The following is a 27740-nucleotide window of genomic DNA, read 5'->3' as shown; positions in this document are numbered from 1 at the left end:
TAAAAGATAAGTTCTAGCTGTATTGGAGGGCAATACATACACTGAATGAGTGCTAAGCTGAATAACAACTACAAACGCATGCTCCATCAGTGTTTGGCAAACAGCTATGTGCATGCCAGACAATAAATTTGCAAGAAAGCTCACTGTATTTTCCAGAACCTAACTTCAGCAGTTATCACATCAGCAACTACATGCTTCCCAGCATTTATTAAAATACACCCCACAAACCTAGGTAATATACTTAATGGGTGGGGGCCAACAGCCTGCTCATTTAAGCTTCAGGGAAACTGCCTGTCCCTTCTTTCATGTGTTCTGACCACATTTTGCAACAAGGAAGCTGCAAATGGAAAGAGACTAAGTGATGAAGGTTTTTCATTAATTCTTTTTAACAGCTGTGAGAATTAAAGATAATGTATGTTTACTCCCTAGAAATCATATTAAAGTATGAAGTGAGTCAGGGCCCCAAGAGATAAGAAAATCATGTCTTCAGATAGGCTTTACAAAGCTTAATTTTAAATTGAAAAGACTGACAAATCCTGAGATTTAATTAGTACTGGCAGGTCTGGACCACTGGGAACATTTCCGTAATTTCAATCATCAAAGTTAATTATTGAAGGTTTTAGGGCTGGATGGGAGAAAAAGGAGCTGGGATGGCAAAGAGGAAGGAGCGAAGGAGGCAGCTTGTTTCTCACCATCAGCAAAGCAATTTTTAACTGTGCAGTTCTGCGCCTAACTTTGATCAAAAAGGAAAAATAAACTCAACCAAATGATAACACAAACAAGCAGAAAACTAATTTAATCATCTTCCAGCTCCCTCCCTCAGGCATCAGTAAGCAAATGAGCTACATCTTCCTGAACAAAAATTCACAAGTAAATACAGTGCTTGTCTTTTCAGCTCTTTTCTGTATAACCAGGAACAGATTTTCTCCTTTCATTACTGTACTCAGCATCCAAAAATTGGAAGTTTTATATCACACTTGTTCAAAAATGAAGTAATTTGACAAATTGCATGCACCTTTCTAACCCACATGAAGAATTTGGAGAAAGCAGGGTATGATCTTCAGCTGCATGTACCGAGAAGTACTACTCTGTCAGGTAATACTCAATTTGATTCCAAGTTTCCCATTTTTACAGGCTTGGCTTTGGCCACCACATTCAAATATTAATAGTGGCCCCAATTCACCAAACAGCAATGTGTGCTTTTATCTTTATCACATATGCTTAACTTTGTTCTTCTGAGCAAAGAATCAAGGTCAGAGCAATCTCACTTGTCCTCTTAAGCAGAGTTACTCATTTAAATATTAGCATATCTACTTAGAAGTTATATGTCCATGAATTCACTCAAAGCAGTTCCTACTCTTTTTTGTTTTGTTTTTTATTGAAATCTCTTCAATCACAATTACACAACCTGCCTGGACTGTGACAATGTCACAGCTCTGCTGTGGAGGGTATCATCCTACAGAGAAATTTTAGTTCTTTATATAAATATGCATTTTTACAGAGTAATGTCAGAGTGAAAATACAAAAGGGATTTCCCTAAAACAAACAGAAAGGCCAGAGACCAATACATTAAAAGCATCACTTTTAGACATACCAAGGAAAGGACAGATACAGTCATATGACCATCTCAGCTATGGATTTTTGAGCAGGCACTGACAACACCCTGGTGCAAATGTAGCAGCAGAAGGGCCACTAGCTCTTTTAACATTACTCAGCTGAAAGGAGGAACAGCCACAGGACCACCAAGTCCCCATAATCACTGCTGGATTATATTTAGAAACACTTCATGTCACTTCACAATCTATCCTTGCATAGACCTAGCAAGTATAAATATATGAAAAATAGTCAATGTTGTAGATGGACTATAGATACAGTCATTATATCGTGCTAACATGAAGAGAAGCTCAATGATTTTATAAACAGAGAGGAAAGTGTTGAATTTTAAGCATTTACAACATTTTCAATTTCCAGTAAGTTAAGGATCTAAGATCTTTTACTGTTTGCCTTCTATAACCTAGAGGAGTAGAAACAAACAGAAACTGCAGTGGATATATACTTATAAACAAAGTCTTTGTAATCTTAGATTAAGAACTAGTTCAGACTAATGACAGTAACATAAAATAAAACATATTCCCCGACTTCCTCATAGCTTTTATCTGCCAAAAGCAATTAAGAGTACTGCACCTTTGGGGAGTCATGAGGAAGGGAGGGAATGCTTGATGAGGTTATGACCCTTTCTCTGATAAAAAACAAAGATCTGACTCCATTCCACAAGAGACTGGATACCAAAAGCTATTATGCTTTCAATTTTCCCCTGGAACCTGTTCACTCTAAAAGTCTTACCAGCAGGATCAGCATTACATTCAGATGTGCAGATTGCTACATTCTAAAAACAGTAAAAATAACAGTAACATTAAAAAAAATTAAAAGTTGAGTTCTCAAAATCTGAGTGAGTATTTTGGTTGAGTTCCCCCTTTGATCTGAACAAGTCAACCCTGAATTCCAAGTTAAATGCCTCTGAGCAGGCATATTCTGTACCACCATTACATGTTAAACTTGCAGCAGAAATAACATATTCATGAGCACTTGCTTTTATTGGATCTAAACCAGCATTTTTCTTGCACTCTTCTGCCAGCTGGAGCCTGGGTGATCACTTTCAGTTCAAACACCTGTGCCCATGGCCATGACACCTGCTTGAGGGTCCATTCCCACTAACTCCCCCTAAAGTTCAAAAAAGTTTTCAAGTATTGGCCTATGTAACCCTTCCTTCAGAGCCTAAATGCAGGGAGTATGGGAGGAGAAAACAGAGACAAACACCCTCCATTGCACCAGGGAGATATATCATCTTAGTCTAGCCCAGTATAGTCCATTGTACACTAATAGCAATATTACTGTTGCTGCAGTATCTTGAATAAGAGCAACAAAACAAACTCAAAACAGATCAGAATTAATTTTTCTCTTGTAAGGAAGGCCTACACCGTGACCTAATCTGAAATGGCAAACTACCTGGCTCTTGGGTTAAAAAAAAAAAAAAAAGAATATGAAGGTAGCTTTTTCAATATGATGTCTAGAAGCTTCTTTTACTATGCAGAGTACAGTTAAGCCAAAATTATGATTTCTTTACTTCTGTCTATTTCAGCTTCCCTACACTACTACCCTTTTCTCAACATGGGACAGGAAAAAGCATTAACTTCTGCCATACTCCTTGTTCTCCTCCTGTGACGGGATACTCTCAATTAACCAGTTGTCAGTGCAATCATATACTATTATAGAACCAGAAATTTGAGAAACAGAATACAATGGTTTCACAGATTTTCTTTTTCAGCCACCACTATCAGGATTCTCTAGGATTACCTTTAATCCTGTAATCAGAAAGACCATTTCACAATGGGGCTAAGAATTTACCAAAACCAAACTAAAATGATACCTTTTTTTTGCCAAGGAAGTCAAGTTGAGCTAGTACCATCATTGTAAAATGGAAATAGGCTCCCGTTTTGTTCGTGCTGAATTGTAGAATACGCCGTGATATCAGCTTGCTTTAGACGAAGAGATCCAAGTGCCCACTAGGATTTCACATTGCGATTGCTATCGCAAATTAGCCATTGTCACCGAACAATTCCCTCCTTTGGAGCACTGAAAACATAGCCTTGGACACTGGATTAACAAATTCAGTCCTCCCATGCATAAACAAAAGAAAAAGATTCCTTTGTAAAATGGTACAACAAAAGGTAACAAACCATATCACAGGCATAAGCACATCACTGGCACTCCTTCCGAGGTTAATCACAGGCATCCAACCTGCCACCAGTGAGAAGAAATTTACATTCATCTGTATTATTAATTTGCTTACCAGCAACCTCACTGTTTACCTGACACTTGCTTCACTTACCATTTGTACTGGGAGAGGTTACAAAAAGGCATTTCAAGGGAAATTCCAAAGCTCAACATAAATAAAGGATTAGTTGGTGGACACTGCTTTCAAGATAAGGAGGTATATGCCAGCAGTAAGGCCACCTGAGCTAATTAAGCCCTTCTAACCACAGGATGTTTACTCTGTACAAGAATCAGCTTCAAATGTTTCCAATGTGACACTAGGTGCAGAACAGCCAACAAAATTACTACCTGTTTGCACAAAACAAAATGAAAACGGGACGACAAAAAAACCTTGTCTGGGTTTGAAACTCCAACCTGTTTGATTTCAGTATTAAGTTACTCAGTTATGAATGAGGGCTGAAACAATGGCAGCCAGACAGAACATGCCCAATAAGCAAAAAAAGCCTTTTAAACAGGATTATACCAACCACTGAGCAAATATTGTAAAAAATATTAAAACGCACCAAAAACAAACCTTAAAATCAGAGCTCCTGTTTGCTCTCCTTCAGAAAAATTAGAGATTTGGAGAGCACAGATCATAATCACAGGCTTTATTTAAATATCACTGTACAAAGAATAAGCTAGTCTGGGCACCGCACTCCAAATACAAGCAAGTAATTATACTAAATCATTGGCAAATGTAATCCCAGAACTTTGAAAATTAGCACTCACTCCTAGAAAGCCCAGACATCTGTGGTGAATTTTAGAGGCAAATCCATTTTTCTACGTCATTTTCCAATCCTTCAAGTATGGATAAGGTCTTCTTTCATCCACCCTCAAGGGATGCAGTTTCAGAGGAAACCCCTGGATACTTTTTTATTCTTCTTGGTGTTTATGTGCACATTGACCCCTTCAAATCAGGACTATTTAATCCGTCAGTAAAATGACACTTGCATTTCTCCTACTCATGATATTGAGATTTTAATAATTTTTTTAAGGAGCATGTTTCATACTTTCTGTTTGGGATTGTAATCTGCAGTTCAGCAGAGATCCTCCTGGATTCCAGAACTATGATGCTTCTTCCCTTTAATTTGAGTGGAAGAGACCTGTGAGAGCCTGAGAGCTGTAGTAACCAATTATCACTGTAAAAATATTTTTAAGATTCTATTTGTCTATGATAACCATCCTCGGTAAATCCATAACCAAAGAGTAACTATCATTGTCATTTAATCTCTCCACAAAATCTGCCAACAAGCTTGTTGTGTTACAGTATGGGTGAAGCTTCACCTGAAAAAGAGCCAGGCACTACACCTCAGTTTTCTGTCCTAGTCAGAACTTACATCCTGCAAAAAAACTATCTCCTGTAACAAAACAAGCAGTATGCAGTAAAGAACCTTACAGCAGTGGATAGTTACTGCTTTATAAAAATATGATTGTCAGCAGCATCTTTTTTTGCCTTAGGATAAGATCTGGGATTATAGGGACAAAGAAGGGTGGTAGGCAGAGTGAAACATTATTAAGTACTAACCATGGAGAAGAAAAGAGGAAAATTCCCCTGAGATGACAGGTTAAATTCTTCCCTTCGAGTTGCCTAGAACACTGTCAAGTTCCTATCAGGTTCCTTAGGCAAGTCAGGGACTTGTTTAAGTAATACAGGCAAGGAAATAAACAGACCCAGATTTCAAAGTCTCGTCCCAGAGCCAACAAAAACGCCACTTTCCCTCTGCAAGCTGTGCCTGTTGCTTTGTGTAAAGCTATCAATTACATCCCTTCCCAACTTGGCATAAAAAGTATCAGATTGCCCTGGCTGGATGAGAAACAGCCTCTCATCTGCTTCAGAAGTGATGTTTTTATTGCTTGAGTCCAGAAGTTCCATTATTTCATTAGCACAGAGTTAACACCAGAGTGAAGGGAAAATGAGTTACAGCCACTTTTTCAGCATGCATGAAGCAGAACATCTTACTAAGGCCTGAATAATGTTGAACTAAGCCTTCACATTTAATAAAGCCGGGCAAATCCACTGCACAAAGTATGATTTACCCTGCAAAGTACTTAAAACGAACATGAATGTTTAGCAGCAAAGCCCAACAGTAAGTGGGCTCAGGCACGGTTAATCAGTTCACTTGCAAAAAAAAAACCCTCAAATGAAAAAAAAAAAAATTACATTCCTGCTAGTCCTGCTCCTGAAACATTGTGGTTTGAATGCTGGGTGAGAGCAAGCAGAGGTAAGTGAATATGTAACTAGACACAGGATGGGACTGTTCTTTCTTAGGGTACTACTGATAAATCTGCTTAGCTGTATCATGAAATCATGGCTCTTTTCCCGCAAGCTGGAAATTTTAATGTGAGTACTTAGCAATGAGCATGCCAACTTCTCTATGAATCCTTCATTAATTTAAAGTTACTCATTTGCTTAAATGTCTCTCTGGGAACTTCGTAGTACTGAGTCCAAATATACCGATTTCTGATTCAATAGGCACTTTAAAGTTATGTTTTTTCTAGGCTAATGTTAGAATTGCTGCTACAGGCAGCATAGTTTACAGGAGTTGTTTCAAAACTAACTTATTTTGGTTTTTGTGCAGAGAAATGGCATTCAAAGTCCATGTAAGCTTTCCAGACATTCCATCCCCACACCTAATTTAAATACAAAATATTGCTATGACATCTTGACATGAAGATCTCAGATTATTTTAAACACAGTGAATAAACTTCAGAAGACTATTCTGTGATGCTAATTACAATTATTCTGTAGTTACAAGGACACAGCACAGTAACGTGAACTGTGAGCCAACCACCTATGACCCAAAATAGAAAACTAATAGGTTTTGTCTGTGTCTGCATGTTTGCTTCAGGACATAGCTTCTTCAGGGATTGTTTTTGTTGTTCTCAAAGTTGGCAGTCTACAAATCAGCCTAAATTAGTCACCTCCCTAGAACATACTAGGGTTTCAAAAGGGACATATTTTAAGCAGAAATTTAGCATTAAATGCAGAGTCCTTGGAACTTTTAACCATAACCTGTATTTATTTACCACAGTGGTAAATAAAGCCAGTGAATCACTGTATATTTCAGTTTCTTTTGCATCAGGCTGTTTGACACTATACTGTTTTCAGTATTCAGTACTGATAAAGAGGACTCTTGGCATTTTAGAAGAGTAATCTCTTGTGAGAATCTGAAGAGGTGATAAGGGATTTCTCAGTAATATTAGGACCATTATTAGGACCATGCCAACAAGCCAGTTTGTGAGTCATAATTTTGATCCCCAAGTCACATGCACAAGGTTAGTAGACATAATATGCAAAAACACACTTGACTACTTTGAAGAAGCAGATAATATTGTGTGCACACATGTGGATAACTAAGCAACTATTCAACATCATAGAAGAGGTAGGGGATTTTTTTTTTGTGTTTCTGAGAACAGAGATCTCTTACACAACTTTTAGGAAATCCTTCACTGATGACTTCTGAGGCTAAATTACAAAATCCCACTTGGCTTTAAACAAATCCATTTCACTTTTGAATGTTTCCTAATGTTCTTCTGGTAGGTAAAAAAAAAAAATAGGAAAGAAAAGAACCCACAAACCTCCAACATTCAGGGTTGTATTACACACAGGAACTAAAAACGTATTGCCCATTTGTTTGGTAAGTAGGCCATAGATTTCTTTTTCTTAATTCTGAAACCCATCCAAGTTAAAAAACTGAGCTCTTTTTCAAGCTTTGATTAGTGTTTAGATCTCAGTGGCACATATACAAAATCACCCTAGAGCCCTCCCTTGTATTTGTATTAATATTTGCAATACAAGCAATACAACACACACAAAGAAACAAAGGTGGGCATCTAGGTAAGAGAGAGATCAGTCCTTAGCTTCCTTCCAGTCTACTTAGCAACAGCACCTCTCCATCAGGAGGTGCTTCTTTGGCAAGGAGCTACAAAAAGCAGTCCCAATCCTTCTCTCCTTTCTAACTCTCAGCCAATCTGATTATCAGAGTTTTCAAGTACTCTGCCAAGGTACTGAGAAAAGATCACAGGATAAAGTCTAACAGCCACAACTGTGTGATTTAAGAACGAAAGTGACTTTAAGTCATCACTTCAGTACTGTTTCCTCTAATTACTGGATCATTTCCTATCTGGACATTTATAGTTTTTGATTATACAGCTGCTAAGATACCTGTGATCACAGATGACTGCTATATTCAACAGCATCCAAAGTTCAAGGCAACAAAGTGAGCTCAAAGTAGCTTTTATCTTCCTTTCTGCTTAACCCTTCTAACACCCTGCACTATTATATGGTAATGCAAGTTATTGTTTCTCTGCAAACTCACACCACCAGAGTGGGCAGGAAAGAACATTAAAAAACAAACCCAGCCTGGATTTAAAAGTTACCTGTTATTAAATTTTAAATGTAAGGGCTCTGTTATTTAATAGTTTAGCATAGTTTTACTCTGAAACCTGCATGCCATCCAAAACTTTTATTATCATTTTGGACTAGCTCAGAGACTTAATCCACGGATTTCTCCCTTTTCCCTACCAAAAGAAAAAATAATAGAAACATAAAAAAAAAAAAAAAGAAATAAATAAATTAAAAGAGATATTTAAAAAGGAAAAGGGAAAAGAATGTGCATTAATTACAAGGTACTGACTGACCTGGATTAGCCTTTATTCCATGTCAGCAGAAAAGAATTCCGAACATCTGCATCAATTACAAGGACTGCTGTTCCAAGTGGGCTTCTTGTAAGAAATAAATGAAGAAAATCAACTTTTGGCTTGTTTCTTGTTCTCAAGTTCTTAAACTTGTGCCGAAGTTTAACCCTGTGTAGTCTACCAATGAGTTAGTACCTTTCTTACGAAGTCTTTCACATTATTTGAGGAACAGAGCAAAGAAACTTATCAAGTTTCTGCCTGTACACTTTAATTCCAAATGGCTGGGGGACCAGTTTTCCCCTATTCATAAATAATCCTAAGCATCTTAATCAAGTGGAAATAGGGAAAAAATTCCTAATAGACAAATGAAAAGATGTGCAGGATTTCAGTGCACTCAATCTCTAGCTCTTACATTTCTAAAAGAATATCCAAGCATTGTAAAGAATGCAAAAGAAGACATGAGAAACATATGCTGTCAGAAATCCCACACTGTAACAACAGGCAAAAGAAGCTCCATCTGTTCAATTTACACAGTCAACAGGTACCTGTCTGAGGGTCAGAACCGTTTCTTCAAGCAAAACTTTAATGGTTTAAGCTAAACACACAGACATGTTCAGTCTAGAAACAAGATTGAACTGATGGCACAATTAGGTATAAAAATCTTTTTGTCATGGTTAATTCTACAATATAAGTTATTGCTTAAAAATCTAAATCTCTTTCTAAACAATATGAGATCCCAGAAACAAAACCTTTGCAATTCAGGTCTTCAGCTTCCAAAGACCACATTTTGCAGGGGATGGGCTCACACACCAATTGCAGTACTTCCAGGCTTTAGAAAATTCTAGACACCTCTCCAACAGGTACAGATTCAGTGTTAATTCTCTTCATTAGGAAGTCCACAAACTCCTGTGAGGACAAAAATTCCCACTCCTCTTCATACACCAAATCCAACAGGTAATATGTGTATTGACAAGCAGAATTACTGCTGAAATCAGCACTGGCCTTAGAAGAAAGACCAATGAACATCTACAATCAAACCATACAGTTTTGATTACTTTTATCATTTTAAATTTCAGCTTTATACAGGGGACGGAACTATCAGAGGTATTCAAATACAGAAAATCTCATACGTAATGCTTTTGCAGTTCTTCAGAAAACCAAAGACAACTTAAGAAGATGTCATCTCTGCAGGGACAGACTGTGCATTAAAGACAGATGAAACACTTAGAAGTCAAGACCTGGAAGACGTTGCTAATTTGAAAAAAGGTAGAAAAAATTTAGTGACTTGCCAAGTGTTACTGTACCTTGTTCAGTTGAAAGAGCACATATTCTTTAAATCTATGAAGTGTTTCAGGTAAAATACATAGTAGCAGAACTTACTTAAATGGAAAATGTACTTCCAAATACAGAATGTACTGGTAGAAAAATTATATCTGATGTATAAAGTGAAATATCAATTAGTTGTGCTTCTTGACAGATTGTAAAAACAACTATAGGCTGAAATGTTTGAACTGGGATTTTCATATATCTTTACAAAGTAACAAACTAAGTCAGCCAAATACAGTACTTGAATACATCCAGACTTGAGGAAGCTTGCCAGAATGTCTAACTTGGCAGAAAAAGATTAAGCAGGATCAAATCTGGTCAACAGGCAGTATTTTCAGCTCTATGAGACTCAGGGTTTTTTTTTGGTTGGTTGTTTCCTTAGTTTTCTGGTTCTTTTTTTCTCCTTTTAATATGCATTCATTTAAGAGGAATTTTAAAGGCTTAAACCTGGAACCAAGAAGCCTTCCTGTATATCAGTGCTTACAAACATTTGGTGTTTGTAACAAAGGCAATCTAAATTTATTTTCTTTAAATTTAAAAATTTAAAAAAAGGAATAGGCATAAACCCTATATTTTTTTCCCACTATACAATATCTTCAATGTGATTTTTCCTGCCCCACAAGCTTCCCTCCTCCCCATGTTCTCTGTATTTCACATTAAAGATTTCCTGGTATGACATTATCAGTGTGGCCTTTCCAGCTCTTTTATTCACATGCAGAGAAGGGTGTGGGTAACTTATAAAAGTAGCTGTAAAGTAAATATGCCTATAAACTCTGACAATTTTATAAAAGGCAGTTATTTGTCTGTATTCAGAAGTGACAACAATGCAGTGACATTTTCCCACAAGAGGTAAGTGCAAACTTGGTTTTGGGTATCGTGCTCTTCAGTTACAGCAGTAATTCCTTGACTTTTAAATTTGTGAACTTAAAAAGCTTGTACAATAATTTTTATTCTTAGTAAGACTTTGATTTCCCCACCGCTTAAGGAAAGGGTCCACAGAAGCCAGCTATCCAGGTAGCCCAGCTGTCTTCCAAAAATATGAAAATCTAAATCCAGGCTCAGCACCCACAAAGAAGTAGAAAATTAAAAACCAAAAACAACCCCCAAAACCTTCTCATTTAGAAACACTACATTCTTAAAACACTAAAGAAATGTATGAAGCAGAGTCAAATCCTGCCCCATCAGGGCTCATAAAAAAATTTACCTCTATCCAAACAAAGTCTAAACCACTATCTCCAGGCTGTTCACAAGAAAGAGGGCTCAGCACTCAAAAATGTGTTGCATTTCTGGTGGTTTTGGCTCACTCTCCTGCACCCTGATTACACAAACACAGCCCCAGCTGGGGCCAATGCTAGGTATGACCCCTTTGATAGGGTCATACTGCTCCTCCCTGGTGGCCAGGAGAGCTCAGTGTAGCACAGGGCACAGGAACACACTGGGACAGTTGAATTTAGACCACAGAACTACTCTAAAGGTATAATCTGAATCATATCCACATGTCTGCATCTGTCTGAAAGACGTGTGGCAAAATGGACTGGAGCTGCTGTATTAATAATGTGGATTCCAGGCAGGCCTGAAGTGATGAGCAAGTCGTGGTCTGCGATGAATGCACAGCATCCATGGACGACACAAAAGTTTAAGTCACAAGAGAAGATTGCAGAGGCCCAGCTGTATATAGAATCAGTTGTTCTAATTCTAAAGCAGAAACTCTAGCTTTCTGACTTGACATAGAAATTTCTGGAAGCAGCGTACAAAGCAACTTCCCCAGAAGCATAAAGCACTGTGAGTTCCCACTGCTGCTTCTCCAAATCAAATGAAGCTTGTCATGTCATCATGAGCCCTTCAGCTTTGACTGTTGGCCAAAAAAACAGTACTTTCAGTACTCCTGAAGCCTTGGAGAGCAGATAATCTTTACTGTTAGAAAACCTAAGGCATTAATGTAAGACCTGTTCAAAAAAGCCATCAGTCCCTGTCACCCTGGTTGTAGCCACATCTTGCAGTAAGAGCTGAAGAACTGTGACAAACACCAGAATTCAGGTTCTCAACAGCAGTCGATTTCTTCACCATATGAAATGCAGGCATTATTTTTCTTCAGCATTTCTCTTATGAACACTTAAACTATTTCTAAGCACTTCATTAAATGCACAACATTGACAGGAAATATGCAAAGAGACAAATATTTTTATTTGTAGGCCCTAAAATTACTATTTGAAGATGCAACCTGAAACCTCTGTGCTGAAACACAACTCACCCATATAGCTCCTCATACCCACTGATTACTCCATAATTACAAGAAGCCACCTCCTTCCAGGAGGTGCTCTTTTAAGACCAAAGTCCCAAGAAGTGGGGTCCAGGTATATAGGAAGATGCAGGTGTGAATTTTTTCCTTCAAGAGGTTGACATGAGAGGAGGTGGCAAGCAGCAGAACTAACCAACAATCATTATTAACGAATATGGATTCAAAATACAATGAGGACATTCTTCATCAATATTTCTGAGGAGAGAAATGAGCAACAGTTCATGACAGACTTCACACTCAAGACAGTCACCCTTCTGTCACATGTCTTCTTTCTGTCATGAGGATTACCTAGCTAGCAGCTGTCAATGGAATGGGTCTTTAAGTACTTTGCCTGTTTCAGCAGGTCACAAAATATTTGTGTGATGGGGTTGAGGAGGGCAGCTTTTGGACTCCTTCAATTTCCTAATCGAAATTTGCCAAATGCTGTAAGATTACACCAGTGCCTCTAGTTAATACTGCTACTTCTCTGAAGGGGAAAAGATGCTCAACAATTTTAGACAGCCTTTAAACAAAAATAATGTATTTTACTACTACTCAGTTGTGGAAAAAATAATATCACTAATGATATGAGAAAAATTCCATGTATACATATCATACTTACAGTGTGAAGAAGGCTCTCTGTGTCTCCTTTTGAGTGACTACAGAGCTCCTAGGACTGGGATCTAATACCAAGATTCTCACAGGGTAGGCATCTTCACTGGGGACAAACCCTGAATGCAGCCATTTGCTTTTTGGCAGAGTTGTAGCAGAGTTTTATCTTCCTAAAGGATTTCCTGTTGCCTACAATTTGTATTCATATGGCAAAACCACAAAACATTTACGGCAGGACATTCCATCTTTAGAAACACTGGCTTACTTCAGATATGACCAGACAGAACCATCTCCTGGCCAGACATCAGGCAAAATTCCCTAACAATTAGCCTCATACATGACTTGTTTCTTTCAATATTGCTTTCCATTGTGAAACACATACCCTCTCATGAGATAAGATTTAACCATGAACATGAAATTTTTATGCAATTAAAAGTACAAATACATAAACCGATAACCACCCTTCTTAACAAACAGACATTGAGAGCAAGCATGTGGTTTATAACTATCTCGACAGAAAGTAGACAAAACAGAACCCAAACAACTTGGATTGCCTGGCTTTCCTGAACAAGAAGAGTCCAGATTTCCTAGGACGGAGGTTAAACTCACATTCTTACCACCTTAATCAATTTTTTGGTCATTCCATCACTTGAAGCACAGGCTACATTGTGTGCATATGGGAAAATAAGTGTTTACTTCACCTGGAATCAGTGTCCCTTTTAAATTATTCTACAACATATATGTTGCCGGAATTTATCTTAAGATCCACTCCACAAAAGCAACAACTAAAACCAGATTTCTTTTATTTAATAATTAGTTAACTTCCATGTTTTGAACTGCACAATTGGTTTTCAGCGTATTCTGACCAAAGAGAAGACAAGAAGATAATGTGGATATAATTAAAAGAATTAAAATATCCTGTTTGCTCTTTTGCCTGCAGCACTAATGGATCTGGGCACAGTACAACAAAAGCAGCCTCCCACCTTTACTCCCCTTCACTGCTCTCCTCAGCTTGCTGAGTCTTCAAGAAGTTGACTTCAGGAGCTTGACACATCACTTCAAAATTTTTATTGTTCATAAAACATCAAAGCTACCTCCCTTCTTTCTGGTTTATCAGCAAGCAGCACTTTCCTCCCCCCCACACCCCCCCTGCCATTTTAAGCTAAATAAAACTACAGGGAACCAATTAAAAAAGAAAAACTACAACTAAGCTTTCTTCTGTATGTATTAATCTCTCAAGTTTAAATTCAGCATATCGAGGCCTCTCGGCCCACTTCTAATGTCAGTGGCATAGTTTGAAATTACTGCTAGACATATAACTGGGTAAATAAACAACAAATAATAGTGATACTACTGATGTAAGCAGGCTTACATTTGCTGTCTACATAGCATCTGTCAAAATTCTTTAGAATCAAGTGGTCAATAATGGGGAGGGTACCTGTGCTGCTGCAACTCAAACAGCAAAATGTGGTTTTATCTTTATTTTTACTATTTTGGATCTTTTGGTTTTAAGGATATGGTCAGCACAAGATGAAAGAATGTAACCTTGACATTGTCATTTATCTTAAGAGTTGCAGCTCACTTTAATTGGTAGCAAGTAATCCACTTTTGTCTGTTATCCTTCCATGTCCTTTAAGTTACTTTGGAAGAAATACAGCTGGGGAAGAGGTGGAATCAATGAATCTGAAAACAGATTTCTGGCTTGTCACTTGAATAAGGCAGCAAGGCAAAATATGACAGAAATTCGAAAAGGGAGGAAAAAAGCACAGTTGTGGGGATGAAAGCTGATTAACATTTAAGAAACTGTTGAAAGACTAACTGTTACTATTACTTATTTTCTATATATTAACTCTGTGCAGTTGCCAGCAATCTGGACTGTGTTTCCACACAATGACATGGAATATGTGATAGTAAAGAAAAACACCTCAAACCACCACCACCACCAAAAAAACCCTCAAAACAAGCCATTATGAAACTGGCAAAGGAAACTACTTTAAATCAGCATTTTAACAGGACAATTTTTATCATAACTGTCTTTTTAGGCTGTTTCAATTATTGCAGAACAGCAATTTAACACCTAGTAGCTGCTTTAGCAACAATAACTGCTCTGTTTGGTGACAAAGTCTTCCCAATAAAGGAATCTCAAGAGAAGGAATGGTTATCAATCCCAATCTAGAAAGAGCAGATACAAAGCATGCTGCTAAGATCTGTAACCACAGAAGAGTACATTTATGTTTTTACTCCAGGTCATGCACAGCTAAGACTCCAGGATTAAGAGTGTAACTTCTGGTTGGGGCCTTCTCTAAAAACTATTATGGTACTCAAATTTTTTTTTTAACACAAAAAGATAATTTAAACCTGCAATAGCTTTTTTTAGGATCAGCAGCACATTTCTAAGGTGGTAAGCAAGACAGATGCTAAACATAACACAGAAATTAAAACAACCTACTTATAAAGGAGTGTTCAATCAATCTTTTTGTATTTTATATACACAGCTAAGCTCAAAATAATTAATAAATTCAATAATTAAACACTGTTTATCATTCCTGATAGGAAAAGCAATTTTTACACTTCAATACACAGATAATTAGTATGCCAATTCTTTCTTTTGTCTAGCAAAGAACCTTTGCTCCTCCAGGAATGTTTGAATTGTCTTAGATTTCTCTCTATTTGAAAGATCAATTTAGAAATAAATTAACAACATTAGGACTCAGAAGGGCTTTAAAGAAACTAGCTGGTTTTCATCAAGATGTATCACATCTGACTGCTTCATGCAAGCTACATTTAGCCTCCCTATTTTGAACTACTCCAAATTGGTTATTTAATATGTGCACATTATGTGTGAAACATTATACACACAATTTTACATTGTGTGCAATTTATTGATACAAAAGCAAAAAATGCATCAAACTCAAGTGCTACATCTTAACTGCTTGAGAACTAAGAATTAGTTAGCATTGAAACAGAAAAATATAAGTAATTATTTGAAAATGGGATCACTGATATAAAAAACCCTCCATAGTTTTCCAAACCTCAAGTTTAAGCAGTTCAGGCCACGTAAACTTTTTATAATTTGTGGATGACTGGAACACTGATCTTTGGCAGGATACCAGCCAGTCAGGACACCAGGGAAAGTGCTCGGCATTTGGAGAACAAGTCATTCTACTTGTTAATGGCCCAACCTTTGTAATCAGTGACTTAACCACCATTACATTACAGCAACTGCATCTTCACTTCTGATGAGGAGCAGGCTTTACTGTACTCAAACATTTCACAACGTCCAGAACAGTCTGCCTCTCACTGCCCTAGATCAAGACAGCCATCACCTCCTCCTCCTCCTCTTCATTGAGCTGAGGAAGTTTAGAAGCCCGTCCAGTTTCAGCCTGTTGGTGACTGAGAAAGTAAGTGGGACCCAGCCAGAGTGGCTCAGTGACTAAGGCAGTTCACCGAAGTGCTCTCAGGAAAATAGCCAGTTGATTCAAGGCTGTGGTTTAACGCCTCGGGCACTAGCAGAGAACATGAGCTGTGCTGCACACCGCAGGGGCCGCACACGGACTGGCTTCGGCTCTTGTGAGCGCTCAACTTCTGCGGGCTGGAGGCTTGCCCAGATGTCAAGAGTTATGACAAGAGTCATTATGCCTTGTGACAACAGCCTACAACCCCTTCTTCAAAGGAAGATGTGGCACCCACTCGCAGTGTGCAAAGGAAAGCCAACAATTTAGTGAGGAGTCAGAAAAAAAATAGCCAATTTCATCACCCTTCCACTTCACTTTTCTCCAATTTCCAATCAGATTTCAAATCTACTTAGGCTTCATCACCTCCTCTTATAAACACTAGGTTAAGAATTTCAGATACTGTCTTTATACAGAGACGTCCTCCTCCATCAAGATACGATTTTGGAGGCATTACAAGCTGCTGCAGAATGAGGCTATGAATAGTAACTAAGGAATAACCTGGCACAGGAAGATTAAATTACTGGGTATAGTGAGGATACAAAAAGCATGTAGTATGTTTTCCCCATCACTTCTCTAGCTTCCAACCATTTTCAGCTAATGGCCTTTCCTTAGTTTATAATGGCTCATTTATTTGGAGCTGTCTTTTCTCATCTCCCTTTCAACTCATGATTTTTAAAACTTCACAATATTATTTTGCAGGGAAGTCCACGACGTCCACCACCTTCTGTATAAATAGCCAAGGCCTTTTATGTTCCAGCTCACCCACTCATTGTCAGCACACAGACTTATTTGTGCCCATCTCAGCCCAGTGATGTACCATTAATCCTACAAGTGCACTATCACCATAGTTTCCTATAACTTCACATGCACATAAGATCTGAAAAAGCTTTAGATAAGATGCTTCATTTTCCCATCTATTTCTGTGGTTTTTTGAAAGGGGTGTAGTAACAATAAAGTGCAACCACAACTTTCTCCATTATACATGATGCACTGAAAACCCATGCAGCACTGGGACAAAAGGAGCACACAGCACTTACTAACCCATATGACCACACCCTGGCATTCCTGCCATGAAAGAATCGGCCTTGGCAAAATCTGGAAATAGGAATACTGATGCTATTTTCTGCACTGCATTTGAAGTGTGTGATCCATGGGGCTGTGCTTGCATGTTTTTCCTGTGCAGTGTTGCACATTACAGCAAAAATAGCACACAAACCCAAGTCAGAGGAGTTACAAAACGCAATGACACATCTCAAGCAGCAACAGAAACAGCTGGCAGGCTCCCACTAGTGCCATCAGGTACACAATGCAAGGAAAAACACTGCTTGTTGCTGGAGGATGTTTTACAATGACATAAGCTTGTTGTCCACAGGGATTTGTCAGTGGCTGTTTATAAAGTCCAGGTGTAACGTTCGTTTCCTTCAGGATGCAAGTGTGGACCATGAAGTCAGTAAGAGAGGATCCAGCTGTGGGAAGTCATGCCTCTTCACTTAATGAAAAAGTTGGTGTGGGAAGAGGGAAAGGAAGAAGACTTTGTGGGAGTTTAACTTCCTCACATCTTCTTCAAATATGCCTACTTTCAGGCACAAAAAAAAACCCCAGTCAAGCCAACTGGAGAAACTGAATAAAGGTTTCCATATCTATATATATTTTCTAAGTGTTTTGCATAAAGTTACTGCTAAGGTAGCACTTGACTGATATTCCAAAAACTTTGAGTCTGTGAATGTTCCAAACAGATACTAAAGCAGACCTCATCTGGTTTCTTTGAAGCAAGCCTAGCTATGTTATGAACAACTGTTCACAGGTATCAGGACAAAAAAAAAAAAAAAATCCACTATCCACAAGACGAAACACTTGTGTTTTATGAAAAAAATTTCAGTCTCATCAAAATTTTGTTAAGCTAGAAAAAGTTTTAATCCTATAAGACAGATAATTTGTAGTGAAAGAATTCTACAATAATTCCCCTAAATTTTTTGCAAATAAGTAACTCCTCAGCTTCAGCTACCATCATGAGCAGCCACTGTGAATCACAGTGGCCTCTCTAAAGGAGAGGGGAGGAATTTGAGCTGCAGCTGGGTGCTCCTGTCACAGCCTCATTTCCAGTGGTTAACTATACTAGGAGTTTAAGAGTGACTTTTCAGCAAACACAAGCAGAAAAAAAATGCTAATTCCTTTGCAAGCTAAACCAGAAATACACTCAATCCACTTCCTGGTATTGACATAGTACATTGTTCTAAATGCATCCATTGTAAATAGAATATAATAGCTTTGCCAAAGGAAAACAGTTAAGAAATAGTTATACGTGGATCATGGTAGGAGTTTTTTTGTTTTAATTTGTTTGTCTACCACTCCTTGATAGCTAGACAAGCTTCTTGAAAATTATTTTTCCCAGTGTGATATGCACACACTTCCATCTTTGCAACAATCAAATCTCCAGGTCCTGGGTTTTTTCTCCTGATAGCACAAAGCAAGCATTGACATTTTTAAATACAACTGTTGACTCTAAAAGGTTTGACAGAAGAGGTGGCAGAAAAGCAAATAGTCTGCCCACCCACTGGGGACCCTCGAGTCAAGGACTAAGTTACAGTAACTTAATTACAGGAAACTCCTTTCTCAATTGTCTGCTCCTGTGTGCTTCACGGCTTAACTGGCGTATATGGAGCAGTGGGTCAGGGGCAGGGAGGGGCACTGCTAGGTTAAAGCAACACTGGCTTTTTCAAAGTTTCCAGATAATCAGTTACTTGCCAACACTTTGCTCAACCCAACTTGACCCCGATGAACATTAGAGGTTAATTGTTAGAAATCTGTAACAACAAATACACCTTTTTCTTTTCTTTGAACCAATGACTGCAAGAATATTTCTTTGGGGAAAAAAAACAAGCAGTAATAAGTTGTTATGATTTCTGGAAATAATTACAAAAGTTCACACAAATGTTTATGCACATAAGGAACATTGCTATTTTAATAAAGAGAAATGAAACACCCACTTCTCAATTCTGACTCAGTCATACCAGCAAAATATTTCTACGTATCAGTTAGCTGTATAAATGCTAAGTAAATAGACATGTATATGATCAAAGACTAACTATGGAAGTTTATCTTGTAATCCATGCTGGAGCAGCCACTGTCATATGTGTCTGATCTTTTTTTTTCAGTAAGCATTATCATAACATCTTTGAATGTATTTATTACAATAAACTAACACAAACTCTCATTAACTTCCAGGACTCATGACTTCACATCATTAGGATGTTTTATCTATAGTAGAGCATTTTCATCAAGACATAAAAACAGGTCTCTTAAGCGCAGTTTCATCATTATTCATTAGCTCATCTTTTTTTTTTTTTTAATCTAAAAATTAGTTCCTAAAGAGCAATTAAAAACAAAGCATCCGGATTAAACCTGGATAAAGTTTTGCTTTAGTAAACATTGCATTTGTTAAAGCACACACACAAAATCACACAGAATATTCTGAGTTGGAAGGGACCCACAAGTATCAGCAAGTACAACTCTAATGTGAATGGCCCACACAGGGGCTAAAGCTGTGACCTTGGCATCATCAGCATCCTGCCCTAACCAACTGAGCAAGGATATTTTATACAGACTCTGGAATAACTTCATGAGCTCTTATCACAACAAAGTACAATGATAACTGCAATTTGAAAATGAAGATTCAGAATAATCTTATCATTTTAGTTAACTATTTTATTGTAGGCTTTTGCTTCAAGTGAACTCACTCCAATGCTTTTAGCATAAGCATTTATTTATAAGCATGACACACAACGTGTGCATCAGAGAGAGCTCACTCTTTAAAAGACTAGCTGTAATTGCTTCTCCTCTTGTGTGGAGAGTTCTCCCAGTAACACGTTAAACTTTACAGTAAATTTTAAAAAGGCCTGCAGTAGTTAAGCATAATTTAATACCCTTTACATGAAGAGAATTTTCTTTCTCTACTATATTTGATGCACTTCTTGAAATTATTATTGCAGCTCACTCCTCCATGCCTTTCAAATGCCATAACTGAAGTTCAAAATCTACGAAAATACTTCAAACTAAATTTTGAGACGTCTGTCTGGAGGCACAGAATAAACAATCCTGAGCTGTAAACTTAAGACAAACTAAACTTTTTAATTAATATAGTCTTTGTGTGAGGACAGCAATGATCTAGAAAGCGAGGATATACAAGAGCTACCATAGTTTTGACACAATACTGACAAAAACACCTCACAAAGAAATACCAATTTCACTTCACATGAAATAGCAAATTTTTATAAAATGCTTTAATTACACATCCAGCAGTGATCGTGGGGAAGGAATCAAGTTAGGCAGGGTTACAATTGTTTTCAAAGAATGAATTTCCCCTGAAACCAAGTACCAAACCTTCAGATGTGGGAATTTAAAATTAATGGACCTCAAGAGGAAATAAAATGGTCTGACTGAGCATTTCAAGATTCCACTGATTTAGTGAAAATCACACAGACAATTCCTCCTTGTATCAATCAACCCACATCTTAAATGTCAGCTTCAGTTCTGTGAGACTCCAGTATCCCGTACTAAAAATTGGCTTCAGTTAACAAGATCTCTTTAGCAAATGGGACATCTCCAATGCTGAAATCCTAGCAGTGCACTTCCCCATTATCATAGATTTTAGTACAATCATGGATGTTGGGCTAGGGAGGGATGGAGAGGTTACCCAAAGACAAGTGAAAATTTCCTGCTATCTAGATAAACATGCATATATAATACTAATCCAGCCCTCCCTTAAAATTAAGGCCAGTAAGGGAAACTCAGTCTTTAACTTCAAAAAATTCTTCACAGAACCTAAACACTTCTTTTTTTTTCTTTTTTTTTTTTTTTTCAATAGACAAAAGTGGAAGAAAACTACTAACCTTCACTTCTGGGCACAGGCTCTGTAGCACCTGGTGTTTTATCTGGCATCTCTGCAGACACAGGCTTAGTAGAACCTAATGGACACAAAGCAAATGAAGAGTTCTCCATCAAAACCAGCACGTTTCAGCAAGGCACTCCCCTGCTCCACAGCCCCTGTGAAGGATGGGTTTTCAGCTTTCATCGCTTCTGTGTCTGTGTGTAAGAAGTAAACAGACAAACTCCTCTCAGGATTAACTGCAATACCATTCAGGAGGCTCTCAGTTGGATGTTCTACCAGGTAGGCAGGCACAAGAGGACCCTCTCATACCTGAGAGCACTAATTACATCTGGTCAGCTTCTGCCTTTGATTTCACACATTTTTCTGCCTCAGTTAATTTTGAGTGAGAGGTCTATGAACTGGGATGGAAGAGCTGCTTACACTCAGGTACTGCTGAAGTTAACCATGGAGTGACCATCTGGAGGGTCACAGCAGCCTGCATCAAACAGAAAATCCCACTAAAGCTTTACTGCACTGTAGAGCACCAATATTTCTTCCAGCACAGCAGTGGGCAGAGAAGAAAAGGCTTCTCAGGAAGGCAGTGAACACGTCTCCTCTTACAGCAACCTTATGTACCCTCTGTGGTACTGGCCCATGGTCAACATCTGGCCACCACACACTGGCTGGGATTTTGTATCCTCCTTTCCAGCACCTTTGAATATTTTCCCATCAGCAGCAATGCTGACACTCCATTTTATATAATGAAAGCCTCAAGATCAGACAGGATGCACCAAGACCAGACAAATCAGAACAAGGATGATTCTCTGTCCGAAGGAGTTTGCGTGCCAAGTGGGACAGGGACTTCACCTCAGCTGACAATTCACACTGCACAGTGCTGTGTACAGCACTGTACAGAGTGCACAGCATCAGAAGTATTCACAGTACAGCCCTAATTCCTAATGAATTTTGAAGATTTGGCATGCAGTCTTTTTCAAGACAGCCATTAGATCCAGAGTTATTGGAGACCTCCCTGGATAACCCTGCAGAAGAACTGAGAGTGAACTCAAATAAATGGCCCTTTTTTCCTCCCTTCTGAAAGTACTTTGCTTTCAAATTCATATAGCTTGTTTTGAATCCTATCTTCGGGCATAAAATGAAAACATTTCTGCCCTAGTGACCAATAAAGAGCTGAGGTTTACATTACAACCAAACTATACAAAATTTGTAGGATTTCTTAAGCTGTTTAAGTCATAAAATTCTATTTCAGGTGTGTTATCCAGGGCAAGTATATTTGCCATATTTAATTCACAAATATGTAAAATACTTAGAAACATTAGACACACACGAGGCTACAATCCATAAGCACATCTTAGGGTAGAAATAAATTTCTATTTAGCTGATGGAAATTCTACTAGATTTTCTATATGGTTTTCTAGATGAACCAATTCATCTCTACTCAAGATAAAATCCACCATGTCTTACTCAGGCATTACTTTGTCCTTAACATAGACATGTCATCCACACAACAGTACATATACTGAAGACTGTGAGCTAGCTAAACATCTTCTCTAACTCCCCCAGAATAATAGCTGTAATGCTTATCCACCTGAAGGTCTGGGTTTTTGAGTTCATAAAACACAGCTGGACAGTGCCACAAACTGAACAAACAAGTGTGCCCACAACAGAGGCTTAAATAACTACAAAAACCTCGGGGTCTCCAAACTCCTTTATAATTCTGCTATAAAAAAGAACCTGCTCTCCACAAGACAATTAAAAAATAAATTTGTTCTTCAAACAGATTACTCAAATTTAATTATTTGTGCTTATCATCACTAAGCAGTTGGCTAGAATAAATACAGCAACTAATTCTAAAACTTGGCAAGCTCATGTCTAACCCTCTGCATTCAATGATGCACTACATTCTGTGAACATTACACGGGTTTATAAATTAAATTTCAGCTATCCAGTGATTTACTAATAAAGTTGATAGGAACCAGTTAATCACACAATATATTTGAAACAAGAAATTTCATCAATAAATACTATATTTACTTTCTGTGATTAATTTTAAAATACAAGAAACATTTTATTTAAATTTTAAATAAATCCTTTAATATCACTTATTCAGGAAAAAAATATGCTAAAAATGGAAAAACGTGGATATCCACATATTTGTTTTCTGGTTTTGGTTGGTTGGAGTTGCATAGACTTTAAATAAATATGTTAAGTAAACTTCACCACGAAAATGCTCACAGAGTCACCTACTGAGATGTTAATGACAAAAGAAAAATAAAATCAGTAGTCTCAGAAATAATTTTGAGCTTCTTCACTAAAATTTTGTAGAGGTGCAAAATACAAGCAAGAAAAAAAGACCTTTTTTTCCTTGCCTCTTCTGCCCTTATTTTTATTTACGTAAGTCAAACCTTTCCTTGTCTAAAGTAGGCCAGCCTTTTCTACTTGGCCTTCTAAGGAAGTGACAGCCTTGCTTTTCTGTTATCTAAACTCAAAACCAGAAAGCAATTTTACTGCAAGTAAGACACACCCCAACAGTCACTTATCCGAATTTAATGGAGTTCCTGTGCTTATCCCTTGCTATGGAGTATGACCTATCATTCCCAGTGCAAAACCAAGTGAGATTCAAATGGGCGTTGAACGACCTTGTCATTTTTAATAATGGAATGGTAACTTGAAAGCTGGATCATTCAATTACTGCACACAAACCAAGGTATTTACCGAACAGGTTCAGACCTGCCACTGCTACAACAACTCTGTCTCAACAGCTCATTTGGATAATCCATGGCAATTTTAAAAACTACAGTCCCACTAATGGTTTTCTACAGACTTGCCAGTTTAGCAGTTCCACATCACAAAATATGATAGCAAGGGCTTAACATAGCTACAGCAGTTTAAAGAAAGTCAGCCTCTGCACCTAGAAAAGTGCATCTTCATAGCAATGTCTAGAAACTCTCACACCTCCAAGATCTCTGAGTCCAGCTGTTAAACTGACACTGCCAAGTCCACCCGAAACCATGTCCCTAAGGGGCACGTCTATGTGTTTTTTAAGTATCTCCATGTACTTCCACCTCTTACCTGGCCAGCCTGTTTCAATGCTTGAAAAACGCTTTCCATAAAGAATTTTTCCCCCCAAAGATTCTTGTCACTGTCTGTAATGGTTTTCAGTAATGAAACAGTCTGAAATTTGTTGCTGCTTTTTCTAAAGCTTACAGGACCAAGTTGTACCAGAATTGTACAACCAGGTGCAATCACTACACAGTCTTCAGCACTTTTCAAATTCATTGTCAACTGAAAACATCACATCTGAAAACTGAGATCCAGTAATGTGGCAAAGAAAAGTATTTTATTAATTCTTTTAAAAGTACACAAATCTATACATTGTTAAAAATACCTTTCCCCCTTTCTGTCTCATTAACGCAAACCAGTTCTGTGCTATTGCTAGAAATTGCAGAATATACTAAAAAAACTTTAAAAAATAAAGAAATACAGAACTCTGCTGTTGTTTTCTGAAACACACCAAGTTTTGAATTATACAAAAACTAGCAGTCAATGTTGAGCATTCCTTTATTTATAAAATTGCTCCTTTTAATCTAGGAAGGCAATTTTTACAAAAACTATTAATCAGATGAGGAAACTAAATCTCCCTCTCTCTGCAGTAAGGCCAAGCTTGACTCATATAAAATCCAGTCAAAAAGCAGCATTTGGGGTACAAACTTGCTAGTAAATGTAAAAGGAAATAATGCTTGCTCACTTTCTATACAAATAATTTCCACTTATCCAGACAATCTTATTAGTAGTAGTATCCTAAAGCTTTTAATCACTTTATAAAAACATTCCAGGTAGATCCTCCTAAATACTCTTGCAATATAATTATTGAAATAGTTTTTATTTTCTCTGAATCTCAGGCTCAGCAATTCTAGTAGTCCATGAGGTACCTTGTGTTTTTGAATTCATCTATCAAAACTGCTACCTATTGCTTAGAGCACTTTTTCACAGAACATCCTAGAAAGAGAACTTCAAATACATATGCATTGATAATTTATGAATAAACACAGCTATACTGTTTACATTGCTCAGTTAAGCAAAATTCTTTTAACAGCAACCAAAACCAGTCAGATGTATGACCATGCATTTTCATGGGCCATAATCAGCCAGGGCCACCCAAACAGGCATACTGGGAGGTCCTAGTTCAAGAAATTTTTTGTTCCTACCAGTAGATTGATTTGCCTTTAAAATCCTGAGCTGCTAAAAACTGCAAATCAGCTTTAGCATTATGAAAAACATAAGATCCTTTAAACACAGCATCTAAGCCAATAGTGTGCTGTAGGTGAATTAGTAAAACATTCAAATTTATAGCACATGGGTGGCTAAAAAATACTTTAAAGAAATCACGCTCACAAAAAATATGGATTACTTGTGTTTCACAGACAAATATATTCCTTGCCTCTTTAATTAACTGTACTTTGCAAAAAAACCTCAAAAAAACCCCCAAAACCAAAACAAACAAACAACAAAAAAAACAACCCCAAAACACCCATCAGTAAGGGTCTCCAACTATTCAAAATCACTATTCATCACAATTTTCACTTTTAAAGTTTCACGGACAAATTTCCATTGGACAGAAGACTTCTGTTCCACTTTCATTCTTTGAAAAATTTATTTCTATATTCTCAAAAAAGCATCCAGGCACTTGAAAGAGACCATTGTTTGTAACAGGACTGTTTGCAGATGTAACTATGGAGCTCAGCTATGTATTTATGTTGAACAATGATCATCACTAACCAAAACCTAACCTGACTCTCCTTTGTGTCAAACCCTTGGTCCTTAGTCTACATCTGTTCCAAATAGCTGGAAGTTTTCATATTCAAGAAAGCTGGTTGGATTCTTTCAAAAACTTGTCAAATACAGTCACTTTTCAATGACAGACACTGCACTTCTCCCCCAGATTCCACAGGCACGATCAACATTAATATAAGATTCTGCTGTGGTAACTTTTCACAATCAGAATACATGTTCCCTTACAATACCTTATTACAATTTTAAATGCAGCCTTTTACAGATTAAACAGTCAGTGCTTTATACACACATCAATACAAAAACATATATATAAAACAACTGAAGTTCTGAAATTCTGCATTACATACTGTGCTGTTAACAGAAAAACTATCTGTTGGTTTATTTTTAAACAGTATCTAGATAAGTTCTTTCTGCAGCAATAAAAAAAAAAGGTGCAAGAAGGGTAGAAATAAAATAGATATTAGTAGGTTTTTTGACATGAAATATTTTGCAAACAAATAAGGACAATTAGATGCTCAGAGACAGCCTGCACAGCCAGCCACCCTTCTTGGATGAATGGTACTGGATATTGCATTTCTGAATGCAATAAAACTCATAGAACAAAAACCAACTCCTCAAACCCCAAAACCAGCACTCACATTCTCAGGTTTCAGGATGAATTCCAAACTCAAAGCATGGCTATGGTAAAATTCATACTCACATCAACACACTCAGACTCTGACGTCTGAGTGTTAAACACTGCATATTGTCTTTGTTACAGAATAAGGACATCTGTCTCTGATCTAGTTTTTGCCATTTGTTTGCCTACAAAATCCCTTCTGGAGCAGATGCATTGCTGCTCTGAACCCCACGAGAATAGCTTTGATCCCAGGTCACATAAACCATAAAACAAGTTTATATGCTAACACTAACACAGTTCTTTCACATGAGCCAAAAAGTGACACTGAAAGAACCCCTAAATAACATTGACCTAAGGGATAGCAGTCATGAGGACATGAACCAAGCCCTCATTTCTGCTCCTATTCACCACCACCCCTCAGCCTTCCTAAGTAATATGGCAGTACCAGTTTAAGATTCAAATATTATTTCAAGTTCATTGTTATTCCTTCAAAAATTGCATAGAATTCTAATGGCTCCTTTCATTCCCTTCCAGCAGCACTCTGCATGTGGGTGTGAGTTACAGCTTCCCTTCTACAACAATGTCCCACAAAAATCTTCCAGTCTTTTCACCCCTGTACATCAACACATACCAAAATGTTCCAACTTTGAGGGGTTTTTCTGGGGTTTGTATTTTGTGGGGTTTTTTGGTAAGATGCTACAGATTTTGCTGATATTCCCAAACCATGCCATCCTTTCACTTTCTTTTCCACAGAAAGGCAGTAATTGTGACACTTAAGACAAATGCAGCAAGAGATGAGCTAGTCCAAACAAGATCCCCTGATCTCTATTGGCAAGAAGGAGCAAAACCCCCTTTACACACTTGCCCATTGACGAAAGTCACAGTAACATCACTCTCCTCCCCCTTCTTCGAAGCTTATTTAATCTGCAGCATCCTCTGCCTAGTTTCTGGAGCTAATCATCCATACTGTGGCTCCAATCCAAAATACTTAACTTTTTGCCAGCAGGCGAAGACCAAATCACAGAATCCCCTTGTCACTTTCATTCTGGTTTACTGTAATTCACAGTGTTTGAATGTGAAAAACATCATAAATGTTCTAATGTAAGGAATGAGCTGTCTGGCTCCTCTGTGGTTTAACTGCTACGCATATGTCTTCTTCCTTCTCCCGTCTCTCCAACACTTTTGAATCCATTCCCAGTGCTATTCCAAGGTTTTGGTCGTGGTTTTCCAAACCCACTAAAAGATCAAGTTCAGCAGCTAATCACCATGTTTCAGTCTGCAAGGCATGACGGTGTGTTTTTTACAAAGTAACGCCGG

General features: G+C 37.7%; 1 protein-coding gene across 3 annotated transcripts in view; it reads right to left on the bottom strand.

Moving 5' to 3' along the window:
• PLEKHG1 (pleckstrin homology and RhoGEF domain containing G1) overlaps window positions 1-27740 on the bottom strand; it is a 126545-nt gene that overhangs the window by 67706 nt on the left and 31099 nt on the right. For 2 of the 3 annotated variants that reach the window (XM_038133597.1, XM_038133598.1), the window contains exon 3: window positions 21015-21089. In XM_038133597.1, the coding sequence (XP_037989525.1) occupies window positions 21015-21063 (49 nt within the window). In that variant the 5' untranslated portion in view covers window positions 21064-21089. Of the gene's footprint in view, window positions 1-12680; window positions 13793-21014; window positions 21090-27740 lie in introns of those variants that run through there. The other variant, XM_038133602.1, reaches the window with a different exon arrangement.

This window comes from Motacilla alba, chromosome 3 (assembly GCF_015832195.1).
Source record: "Motacilla alba alba isolate MOTALB_02 chromosome 3, Motacilla_alba_V1.0_pri, whole genome shotgun sequence".
NCBI classification, from domain to species: Eukaryota; Metazoa; Chordata; class Aves; order Passeriformes; family Motacillidae; genus Motacilla; species Motacilla alba.
The sequence above is the reverse complement of the archived record's forward strand: the minus strand, read 5'-3'. Positions and strand labels throughout refer to the sequence as shown.